Genomic DNA, 12,454 nt, shown 5'->3' with positions numbered 1-12,454 from the left:
GCCCACCCTGCCCTCTGACACATATCCTAAGCCATGAGGATCAATTCCACATCAATAAACGCCCATTTCCGGAGTCAAATTTAGAAAGTAATTTTAAAAAGAAATGTTAAAAACTAAGGTAAGCGCATCTGATATCCTTTAGTTTGCTTAGTTTTCCCCCATATATAGGATGCTGAGTTTCAGTATTTCTGCCCCCAGCCCTGGAAGTCACATGACACACTGAGGAGAGAACGGGGACTAGGGGATGTGCTTACGGAGACCATCTCAGCTGTGACTGGCTGACGCCTGCCTGGGGGGAGGGAACGGGGCCCTGCGATTGGATGAATCCTGTTCCTGGTCATGCAGCAGGCTCTCTGATTGGTGGGGAGTGTGTGCTTGTGAGCGGTTACCTTGCAGGTCCTGGCGGGTGGTGAAACTCTCGTGCGTAGGCAGCATAGGCCTCTCCTTTATGGGCACTCTGTGAGCCACACAGATCAGACACGACTGGAAGTCTGAGCAGAGAGAGGGAGAGAGGGAGGTAAATGAAAGGAGAGCAGAGAGAGGTGGAGGGAGAGGGAGGGAGAGAGGGAGAGGTAAATGAAAGGAGAGCAGAGAGAGGTGGAGGGAGAGGGAGGGAGAGAGGGAGGTGGAAGGAGGAGGGAGAGAGGGAGGTAAATGAAAGGAGAGCAGAGAGAGGTGGAGGGAGGGAGGGCGAGGGAGAGAGGGAGGTAAATGAAAGGAGAGCAGAGAGAGGTGGAGGGAGAGGGAGGGCGAGGGAGAGGTAAATGAAAGGAAAGCAGAGAGAGGAGATGTGAGAGGAAGGGAGGGGTTAAGTGTGATAATGAAGAGGAAGGTGTGTTGGGAAAGCGGGTTGAGAGGGAAAGAGAGAGAGAGAGAGAGAGAGAAATGAAAATGTTATTCCCAGCCAACGTTATTAATCCAGTTCTTAATGAGGGAAGGGGAGAGCGCTGCTGTGGCAGGAGGAGGACACCAGAGAGGGGGAACATGATGGAGTGTGACCTTTGAGGTGTGTGTGTGTGTGTGTCACAGGAGTCTGGGGTCCCCTGCAGGGCCACCTCACACTGATGATCCCTCCCCCGGACCCACATTAAAGGGTAAAATCCCTCACCCATGACAGTGACACACACACACACACTCCATGACTGGGGATGACCCCGAAAGTCTGCCAGCTAACTTTACCTTGCCAGACTGTGACGCTGTCACCCAAACCTCCACCAAATGTGCAAAACCACAACACTGGTACTGCACAGACACACACACACACACACACATTCCACTGTATTCCTTGGGTAGTAAACAGGCCCTCTTGGGTGGTCCAAGTCCTCCCTCTTCTGTTGTAGTTCCTCCCTCTCTGGGGCTGGACACTCCTCGCAGATTCTACTGATGCAACAAGGGATCCTACTTTTTCAAACACACACACACCACCGCGCGCACACACACACACACACACTCTGGCTAGGTTCCTAGGGTGCTCCTCTGCCAAGATTTGGCTGGCAGAACAGCTGCCATTGGTAGGGAGAGAAAGGGGGAGGGAGGGAGAACCATGACCGCGAGGACTGCTGCTTGAGCCAAGCTCCTCTCCTGGAGGAGTCCAGGGGCTAAAGCTGTCTTCTGGGGCCCAGTGTCACCCGCGGGGACCCGGAGGGGGTGAGCTGCTATAAACACGGCTGATCCCGGTGGGCAGGTTGATTCATCGTAAGAACCCCCATATTGCCTGCTGCCTATCCTGTGCTTTGAGATGAGTGATCTGTAGGAGGATCTGCCTGCGTTCCTGCACCTAAAGCCAGGCAGAGCCACAAGGACAGCCGGCTCGGAGGGAAGCCTGTTGAACTCTGGCTGACACCAGCAACACTGGGGGAAGAAAAACAAGAGTGGGACTGACTGGGCCGTTTCTCCGGGAGGAGTAACAGATGTGCGGAGCAACTGTCCCTCCTCTGACGGCGTGGCGGAGCCCGAGCTGCACTCCACAGACGGGGCAGGGGATGCTGAGACGCTCAGTACCCCACGGCACCCCCACGGCACCCCAAGGTACCCCACAGCGCCGCATGACGCGGAGGAGCAGGATCGGAGGAGCAGGATCGGTGTGTATGAAAGCATTCCCTGAGAGTCGGGAGGACGCCATCGGAGAGGAATGTGCATGAATTATGGATGGGCTTTAATGAGAGCTGCCGGGCCAGGGCGGCAACCCTCTCCAACGACCGGAGAGAGAGAGAGAGAGAGAGAGAGAGAGAGAGAGAGAGAGAGAGGGGGAGAGAGAGAGGGGGAGAGAGAGAGGGAGAGAGAGAGAGAAAGAGAGAGAGAGAGAGAAAGAGAGAGAGAGAGAGAGAGAGAGAGAGAGAGAGAGAGAGAGGGGGAGAGAGAGAGGGGGAGAGAGAGAGGGAGAGAGAGAGGGAGAGAGAGAGGGAGAGAGAGTGTCTCTACCTTGTACTCTTCACACAACCGAGCAAGTTCTGGTTCCATTTCAATCTCGTTTCCTCTCTAAATGCCTTTGTCCTTAACCTGCCTTTGCCAGTACCTTAACCCTTCCTCTCCCTCTCTCCCTCTCCCTCTCCCTCATCCTTCACTCCTCTTTCAACCTCCTTATCCTTCGATATGCACCTCCATTCCATTTCCCCTTATGAGATAAGCCCCCAGCTCCCCCCCCCAGGCAGGATCCCTACCTTCCCCCTCCTCCTTGATGGACTTGGGCTGGGACACAGCGAAGCACTGCATGGTCTCGTATTTCTGCTGCTGCGGCTCGTGCTCCTGGGCCTCGTCCTGGCTGGCCGTGCTGTGGGGGTTCACCAGCATGCGGCAGTTGAATGTGTGGCTGTTCCTCCTCGGACCGTCGCTGGACCAGGGCACACCGTTCACTGGGGGGGGGGGGAGAGGGGGAGGGTCAATGCAATACCAAAGCAGTGTTTTTTTAGGTCAATATTAGACAAGCTTTTTGAGACTTCAGCTCTCTCTCTCTCTGAGGAAACGGAGAGAGAGGATGGAGATGAGGAAATGGAGGAGTGGAAAGCAGGGGAACAGAGTGTGCGGGTAAAGAGGGACACGGCAGACGGAGGGAGAGAAAGCGGGAGACAGAAATAGAGCGGAGAGCTGGAGAGAGAGAGGGGGAAAGGGATGGAGATCAGTCATGTTGAACAGTTGGAACCCCGAGCCTTGCACCATCCATCCACAGCCATGCATCACAGCTAGGGATCATATGCATGTCGTCCACTGTGCCCTTGCCAATCTCTCCTCTACCCCAGCACACACACACCTCACACATACACCATTCCTTCTACACACAGTCACCCCCCACCCACCTATATACGCACATTTCACAACACAAACACACACACACACTCCAGTTCCCCTCACACTGCATCTGGTTCATGATCTCATTGGGAGCATTGATAAGCCCTGTATCTGGGACACAGTCCCGCTGATCATTTTCAGGGTGCTTTGCGCTGCTCTGCGCTGCCACCCAGATGGCCGGGCACCATCACACCCCAGTCTGAGCTCCCAGAGAGAGGGAGGAACGGAGAGATGGCAAGTAGAGAAGAGGGAGAGGGAAAAGGAGAGGGAGAGAGAGAGAGGAGGGCGGTGAAGAGGGAGAGAATCTCCAGAGACCGGCTCACAGGGGCACTGACATAAATTAACACTCCTTCTCATGGGAGGGGGAGGAGGAAAGGGGTGAAATGGCAATATGAGAGATGGAGGAGAAACATAGGTGTTTGATGAGGGTGGGGGTGGGAGGGGGGGTAGCCAGGGTAATGTACGGTAGAAAAGTGGAATGCACAAAAGAAGAGGTGAGGGAGGGGAGCGATACAAATGAGTCAGAGGGAAGCGGAGGAACGCAAACAGAGAGCCAAGGGGAGATGGAAACAGTATGAGAGTGAAAGAGCTTTAACGAGAGAGAGGAGAGAGACAGGAAAAGGGGAGCTAATTAGACGGAAAAGGGAGCGGGGGGGGGGGGGAGACTGATCATTGGGGAGAGAGCGCGTCAGAGAGAGAAGCGGAGGCAGAGAGGAGGAGGGGAGGAGGAGAAACGGCAGTCTGCGGAGCGAGCAGTCTGGTCCTGGCACGACGGCTGTGGAAGGGCGAGACACAAAGACTGGCAGACGCACAGACACAAACACAGGGAGGCAGAGAGACTGGCAGACGCACAGACAGAGAGACGCACAGACACAAACACAGGGAGGCAGAGAGACTGGGGGGGGAGGTTTGACTGCAGGCTCAGACGACAGACAGGGATGTCACATGACAAACACAAAGACACTGACCAAAGCTTGAGGATAGACAACATGAAGGAGACGGGGAGGGAGGGATGAATGAAGGAGGAGGGTCTTGGAGAGGGAGGTGTGGAGGGAGAAGGAGGAGGGTCTTGGAGAGGGAGGTGTGGAGGGAGAAGGAGGGGGGTCTGGGAGAGGGAGGTGTGGAGGGAGAAGGAGGGGGGTCTGGGAGAGGGAGGTGTGGAGGGAGAAGGAGGGGGGTCTGGGAGAGGGAGGTGTGGAGGGAGAAGGAGGGGGGTCTGGGAGAGGGAGGTGTGGAGGACGGGGGAGGGGCTGACCCAGGCTCTTGGGCAGCAGGTTCTTGATGAACTCGGCGTGGTCGCCCACGTGCAGCACGCTGTACACGCTGGTGTTCATCAGCTCCTCCTGGTGGTAGCGCAGGTACTGCGTCACGTTCTCCGACACAAACACGATGTTCCCCTCCATGTTCACCACAAACAGGAAGCCGTCCAGGGCCTGGGGAGGAACACACACACACACACACACACACACACACACACACACACACACAGGTTCATCCTCTGGTTCACATTCGAATGGATCTGCCTGGCACTGGTAACAGTTAACAGAGAAAGAAAGAAAAATAGAGAGGTAGAGAGGCCAAAAGGGAGAGACACAGGTGACAAGCCATTTTTTCTTCAATGACAATATTCCTAACTTTCCGTAAAGGATACCGTGGCATAAGTGAAAGAAAATTCTAAAAACAACCTTCATAATTGTTTTGTTTTTTTAAACACGGGCCAATTGATCATATTTAAGACAACATTAGGAACGGTAAGGAAATACATACCGTTTAGCCAGGCATGCAACTGCCTGGCAGATGCAGCGGTCCGGGAGCTAATTGAGTGAGTCTGTGTGACAATGGTGTGAAACTAACGATCAGCCGGCAGTATTTTAACACCCGATGCAGCTCATCCAGAGCTGTAATTACCAGTGAGAGGGGCTTCTGGACAGCCCACACACACACTCAGAGAACACTTTCCCCCCGAATTACTTCAGCAAAGAGAAGCCAAGGACTCCAAATGAGTTTAAATAGCTGAGAAAAACAACCATTTGCGAACGATAGGGGCGGGGGGGGGGAATTAAGACCTTATTGGCGCAGGTGGGACGGAGGCTTTGTGACACATTTGGAAAGTCATTATTTCCTCCCCTTGGCGACGAGAGCCGTCATTGTCGTTGTGACTGACAGCGAATACCCATCTATCTGGACCTGCAGCTGGTGGTTCTACCCCGACAGAGCAGAGAAGTGGCCCAACCCCAGCCTAGAGAGAGCAGAGCTCGGGGCTGAAGCCAGGGGAACATCCCCGGGGGGGACAGGAGAAGGGGCCATAAACAGGCAGGAGGAGGAGGGGGGGGTTGTCGTGAGCGGTTGGCTTCATTGATAAAACACAGCCTCAGGTCAGTCATTACAAGACAAGACGGTGTGTCAATTAGACCATCAAACAACACTGGTCCCCTGGGGCGAGAGGCCGGGGTCACCACAGCAACGGTGCTCACTGGTGTCAAGAAGACATGGGGCCTGTGCCAAGCAGCTCTTCACTTGAGAGAGACAGAGAGAATGAGACGGAGACGGAGAGAGAAAGACAGAAAGAGAGAGACACAGAGCGACACAGAGCGACAGAGAGAAACAAAGAGACAGACACAGAGCGACAGACACAGAGACACAGAGAGACAGAGAGAGAGAAACAAAGAGACAGACACAGAGACACAGAGAGAGAGAGAAACAAAGAGACAGACACAGAGACACAGAGAGAGAGACACAGAGAGACAGAGGGAGACACAGAGAGAGACACAGAAAGACAGAGAGAGACACAGAAAGACAGAGAGAGACAGATGCCAGATGAATGAATGCTCGTAGCTCAGGCTGAGGCCGTGGCAGGTCACAAGCACATTGGCACCGGCTGAGGGTGATAGCATCTCTCCTCCGAGAAGCACAGCTGTGCTAACTATGCTAACTAGTTTGGTTTTGGATGCTAATGCAGTTCCTGTTATAACTAGGGCTTTCCTGTGTACCCGCAGGCTGCCATACACCCACACTCAATGTCTCAGAGTACTGCTTCGCTTGCGTTTCCAATATCAGACGACTCCAGACACGAACCAATAGCAACATATGACAGTTTTTTAGGTGTCTTTTGAGCAGCATCAGATAAGCGTGGCGTTCTAAATGGATGCGGCGCCTCGCAGGGTCAAACCACCACGTCGGTGTGTTTCCACAACAGCCTTCCTGGAGGAGCGATGGCTGCTGCTGCTGCTGGCCCAGACGGGGAGACGCACGTGGGCGCGTGCTTCCCTCCGACGGCCACTGTCCGCAGAGCGTGGGGTAATGAGCGGAGGCCCAGGGCCGGGCCGGGGCGGGGGGTGGCTGGGGGCTGCAGTTTCACAAGGGTACGACGGCTCTGACGCTTGTGGGCTGGCTAGCAGCTGGGAAAGCAACGCAGGCAGCTCAGGTCTATATTTAGACAGTCCAGTTACATGTGGATTCAGTGACGCCAGACCTGAAGAGCTAGAAATATTCCATGACGGGACAGATCTTAGCGGTGAACAGAGAGAAGAAGGGAGCGATGGAGGGAGAGGGGATGGAGAGAGAGAGAGGGGGGGGAGGCTGAATGGACTGATTCATCCGCGGGGGCTGTTGCTTGCTTGCCCATAAGACGTCAGCACTTCATTGGTCCTCTATGGGACAACGGGGCCATTGCACAGCCTGGTGATTTACAACCAGGCTAGGACATAAACCTCCCGCCCCCCAGCTGTAACACACACACACGCACACACACACACACTGCCCCACTTCTGTAGACGACGTGAAATATGGCGTCGGTGAATTTCAAGTTTTGAATGGGTAAAAATGTCTGTGTCTCAAGACAGGAATATTAATTTATAGGACAAACAGCATTATCTTGTAAAGATTCCCTACACCAAGGCTACTATTCAGACACATTTTAAACAGCTTAGTACACCATCACCACCAGCAACACCCACCTCCAACATCATTGGTCCCAGGGCATCTTTGTCAATCACGCTCTGGCCTGTCGACGAGACGTCAGCCTTCTGTACCTCCTCCTCATTGGCTGCTGCTGCTTTCTCTGTGGGACAGAAAGCCAATTAGAATCAGGGGGTGTATAACTCACTGTGTACAACTCTGATGTATAACTCATCCTGAAGTTATACATTCCTGTGTGTCATTGTGGCTTCACTGTCTATAACCTTAATGGTTATACACCATTAAGGTTATAGACCACCTTAAATCCCCATTGCATCACACCATGTCCAAAAAACATGCCTTTTCAATAGGAGTCACATTACAACCCAGACCAACAGCCACTATGAGACCACAATACTATTCCCAAACTGATCTCAAATGGTTTATTTTTTCCTTTTAAATCGCTCCACATGTTTTAACCAGGTCACTTGTGAACCAGCCTCTTAACAAGGCCCTCTCCTCACTCATCTCAACAAAACATTCACGCATGGATCCATTGTCATGTCGCGTAGCCATAGCGCGAACCAAGGCACTTAGCAACCGGCAGGGTGAAAGGTCGTAGAAGTGTGTGTGTGCACTAGTGCACGCAGCTGCCATGCCCGTGGCAAACACGAGATGGATGGCATTGTCAGCACACACACACACACACAAAAAGAGTCATTATGGAAAGACGGAGAACATCACAGTAAACAACCGCAGTCTGTGTGAGTGTGTGTGTACACGTGGGGTGCACAAACGGACGTTCAAAAGACATGAAGCACTACGATACATTCCCGCACAAAAAGCAAAACTGGAGCATGAATTCCAAAACGCCCGTGGATACACAGTACATCACCGCATATTTGGTCATTAACATTTGCTGGCCTACATCCCAAAGACCAGGAAACGTATAGGAGGCCAAAGATGTGCATGGGAGCACCCTGGAAGCAACATATGGAGCGTCCTGGCCAGCCCAGGGTAGTGCACAGCCTACGCGCCCTCCTGATGTGAGTGATTGGGTTAATAGTTTTGCGGAGCAGCCTTCTGTTCAGTGCAGATTCTGCCCTACTTCCAGATGAGGAGGAGGAGCAGCGTGAGGGGCCCAGGGAGGAAGAGGAGGGGGGGGGGGGGACGTCTTTGAGTGTCGCACCGCTCCGTGGAGACGCACGGCCATATGGTGGGGAGAGAGAGTCTCGTATCTGTAGGCATGGCTGAGAGGCCCGCTCCCAGGGAGAAAGTTCTGGGCTCGGAATGCTGCATCATCTGCACAGAGGACACACACACACGTGCACGAGCACACACACGCGCGCTTTTCTCTATCAAAAGCCGAGGTGTGTGTTTCCCGTGTGTCACATGTTTCTCTCCGTCAGCATTAACAGAGTGTGTATCACAGCAGGACCTCAGCAGGCCTCTAGAAACCTGCCCAGCTGCCTGGAGTACACATCCATCGCTCACTGTCCACACATACTAGGGCTGCACCATTATGGCCAAAATGATCATCACGATTATTTTGATCAATATTCAGATCACCATTATTTGTTGATATTAACCAAAACTATTTTTATTGTCACATAGGCTAATTATAACAGCTTTTACATCCATATTGTGCTACATTCCTGCTAATGTACAAATATGTGCATCAAAATAAAATAGGTCCTCTTATTCACCAACATTCAGTACATCTCCTTAAAGAATAAATACAATACATTTTCCATTGTGTAAATATATTTTAGGAAGCAAAAAAAAAAAAAAAAAAAAAAAAAAAAAGGTATACGGACGGAATGATGCATTTTAAATATCGCTTGATCAGGCAAATTTGATCTTGGGAAGCCAAAATCGTGATTGTGATTAAAATGTCATTAATTGTACAGCCCTAACACACACACAGTCTCCTACCAGCCACATGTACTGCCTGCTAACCCACTCCTCTACCTCCATCATCTACTGAGGTGGACAGCTGCCCTGCTTCTCAGACAGACTGGGATTGTGGAGGAACTCAGCCTAGACCTGTGTCTTCCCATCAACCAATCGCTGACCACTCCGACCAGGCTCAGGGCTTAGGAAGGGGGTGGGGCGCATTTGATGGTGCACTGTACCATTACATAATAAGACTCCATACAGAGAAATCAATTACCCTGAATACACACCCTATTAGGAAGAAACAAGCTTGAGCTGTACGTTTGTTAGCTCTGAGAGTTAAGTGGTCCACAAGCCCACCATGATATCAATTAGAGGAATGTCTGATGACAGGATGGAAGAAAGTCCAGATCTAATAGGAGTCAGTTGGCTGAGCGGTGAGGGAGTCGGGCTAGTAATCCGAAGGTTGCCAGTTCGATTCCCGGCCGTGCCAAATGACGTTGTGTCCTTGGGCAAGGCACTTCACCCTACTTGCCTCGGGGGAATGTCCCTGTACTTACTGTAAGTCGCTCTGGATAAGAGCGTCTGCTAAATGACTAAATGTAAATGTAGTCCTGAGCCTGAGGAAGCCTCCCAGAGAGAGGCCATCATTAGAGCACGGCCCGTTCCGAGGGAGGGGCTTACATCATTATCCTTGCTTATTAACTTTGTGTGATTGAAGGGGCTGAAATGAAATGAGCCATTTACAGTGAACCGCACCACCATTTACAATCGCCATGTTGACAGTATTAAAGCGACGATGGGATGTGTCATCTTGTCAAAGCGGGGGAGGGTGGGACAACGACACCAAGCAATCTCAATACAGAGATTGGAATCGATAATACGAGCAGGAAAGGGTGTACAACATTAAGATCATGTAAAAGAACAGGTTTCAATTTGAGCAGACAGACAAACCAATTCCCAGTCACACAGAAAAATAAATAAGATATAGCTAAACGGAGCAGATGACAAGCTGGCCTCTTCTTAACAGCGCAGGGCGCGTGGCAGCTGTCTTCCAGGGAGACGGGTGTGAAGGTGTTTGTGGCTGGCAGCGCGGGGCTGGGGAGACACGGAGGAGAACAGCAGGCCCGGGAGAGGCCCCCTCCTCCTCGCTCCTCCTCCTCCTCGCTCCTCCTCCTCCTCCTCGCTCCACTAAGAAAGACAGTTCCTGACTGCAGAGAGAGGCCAGGGATGTGCATTCAATGTAGCGTGAGGAAGCGAGGGGAGGGAGGGGAGGGGAGGGGAGGGAGGGGAGGGAGGGGATTGACAGACGGCAGCCAGTTTGCTGTGATTTTTTTTTTTTCTCTCTTCTTTTTTGCATCACATTGCTCACCATTACATAACCGTGGGGCGGTGACTCACACGCTATCCACAGTGTCGTCAGTCGCTGTGACTCACAGGATACGTAGGTCTGCTGTACTTAGCCAGCTTCCAATCAAGCTCACACCACGCACACACACACGCAGCCTCATGGTGCTGGTGTAAACTGCGTTTCGATAGGCCTCTGTAGGTTTAGTATGAATGGGTCCTTGCTATTGACTGCGCAGCCCTTGTACCTGGAGGACGGCAGGCGGGACAAATCTACAAGCACCGGGGGCGGGGGGGGGGGGGGGGGATGCGTGTCGCAGCCACCGCCCCACTGATGAAGTACAGTCAGGACGGGACAGAGACACGAAACAAACGCACTGAAAGCGCTGCCTGTACCTTGCTCCTTGATCTGGCGGATCTGCTTCACGGTCTCCTTCAGGATGGCGCACTTGTCAGGCTTGACGTTGAAGTTGTCGATGTCGCTGAAGTTGGCGAAGATCAGCTCGGCCAGCTCCTCGATGTACTTATTCTCGTGCTCGCGGTTTCGCTTCTCGTTGCTCCGCTTGGGGCTGCACGGACACAAAAAAAACAGAACCCCCCCGAGGGCGAGGGCGAGGAGGAGAGGCAGTGCGGTGAGTCGACGAGAGGACAGAGAGATGAGACCAGAAGAGAGAGACGCAGACACAGAGGAAGATGGACAGAAAGCATCCCAGAAAGCATTCCTGATCCTGCTCACAGCAGGGGAACGAGCAAAGCTGACAGGAGAACAAAGCAAAAACATCAAAAGGGGGTTTGGGAAGCTACCCAAACGCTCGCTGGCATCGCTCGTCCAGCCTGGTCGGAGCTAGAGACCACTTCCACAGTCCACACACTGGGCATGGGCCCCCCACAACTCCCACAGCTGACCCTGACTGGGGTCAGGGACAGCAGGGTCAGGCCGTGTCCAGTACCCTAACGACTAGATTTACGTCGGGCCCGGTCAGCGCTTGCTCCCCGTGTCGTCTGCAGGCGTGAGGGGCTGCAGAGCTGCAGACGGAAGGGGGTTCTGGGCATCTTTTCTACAGCTGAATAATGCAGACGAACTAAGGAAGGGGTCAGAGGGTAAGGCAGACCCTGCTGCTATCTTCAGACTGAATTTAAGTCAACTGTGGGCTGTCTGAATGATATCGTCTGATCAATACTTAGGAGCTGGGGTGTGGCCCAGGCCCATTCAGTCAGTTCCTTTCCAAAAGATGCAGCCACAGAAAATGACACTGTGGAACAGTAGAGTACAGTATAGCAGAGTAGAGCGCAGTACGGTCATGGGAGCGTCACGTCAGCATGCAGCGGAAATGTGTTTGAACATGAAGCAGGTCATGAGTGACGCCAGGCGGTCGGGCTCACCTGGGTCCCAGTAGTTCTGAGGAACATTCTTTGCGTTTCCGAGACTCTGCCCTGCCAGGGTCAGAGTGGTTCTCACCAACTCCACTCATCCTCACTGCATATCAGCGACTGTGGAGAGAACACACACATACCCAGAGGTTAGGAGAACATACACACTCACATGGACTCACATCGTAAACCACATCCAGTCTGTGTTGACACAGGACCACACACACTAAAGATGTGGAGCTGTGCTAGCGGGCTAGGATTCACCCTGTGTGCTAGGATTCACCCTGTGTGCTAGGATTCACCCTGTGTGCTAGGATTCATCCTGTGTGCTAGGATTCATCCTGTGTGCTAGGATTAACCCTGTGTGCTAGGATTAACCCTGTGTGCTAGGATTCATCCTGTGTGCTAGGATTCATCCTGTGTGCTAGGATTCATCCTTTATGCTAGGGAGCTAGGCTTCATCCCTTGCCGGAGAAAACCCGAGCGAAAGTGGAGCGGAGAAACAAATTCAATTATTTCCCTCTGATGGCGCTGCTTTCCCCAGAGAGCCTGAAACGAGAGCACAGCAAGACAGAGCCAGCCAGCCAGCCAGCCAGCCCTCAAAACCACTCAACTACACAGCAGCAAGAACACCATATATTATCAGGGAAAAATCTCA

At 52.6% G+C, this 12,454-nt stretch overlaps 1 protein-coding gene across 4 annotated transcripts in view; it reads right to left on the bottom strand.

Annotated features, from left to right (window-relative positions):
- Positions 1-12,454, bottom strand: part of ncoa2 (nuclear receptor coactivator 2) — a 45,912-nt gene that overhangs the window by 19,119 nt on the left and 14,339 nt on the right. For all 4 annotated transcript variants that reach the window (XM_062480427.1, XM_062480426.1, XM_062480429.1 and 1 more), the window contains exons 2-7: positions 11,809-11,916; positions 10,822-10,994; positions 7,242-7,345; positions 4,541-4,718; positions 2,661-2,852; positions 390-491 (exon numbers count right to left, since the gene is read on the bottom strand). In XM_062480427.1, the coding sequence (XP_062336411.1) occupies positions 390-491; positions 2,661-2,852; positions 4,541-4,718; positions 7,242-7,345; positions 10,822-10,994; positions 11,809-11,897 (838 nt within the window). In that variant the 5' untranslated portion in view covers positions 11,898-11,916. The remainder of the gene's footprint in view (positions 1-389; positions 492-2,660; positions 2,853-4,540; positions 4,719-7,241; positions 7,346-10,821; positions 10,995-11,808; positions 11,917-12,454) is intronic.

This window comes from Osmerus eperlanus, chromosome 15 (genome assembly GCF_963692335.1).
Source record: "Osmerus eperlanus chromosome 15, fOsmEpe2.1, whole genome shotgun sequence".
NCBI classification, from domain to species: domain Eukaryota; kingdom Metazoa; phylum Chordata; class Actinopteri; order Osmeriformes; family Osmeridae; genus Osmerus; species Osmerus eperlanus.
The sequence above is the reverse complement of the archived record's forward strand: the minus strand, read 5'-3'. Positions and strand labels throughout refer to the sequence as shown.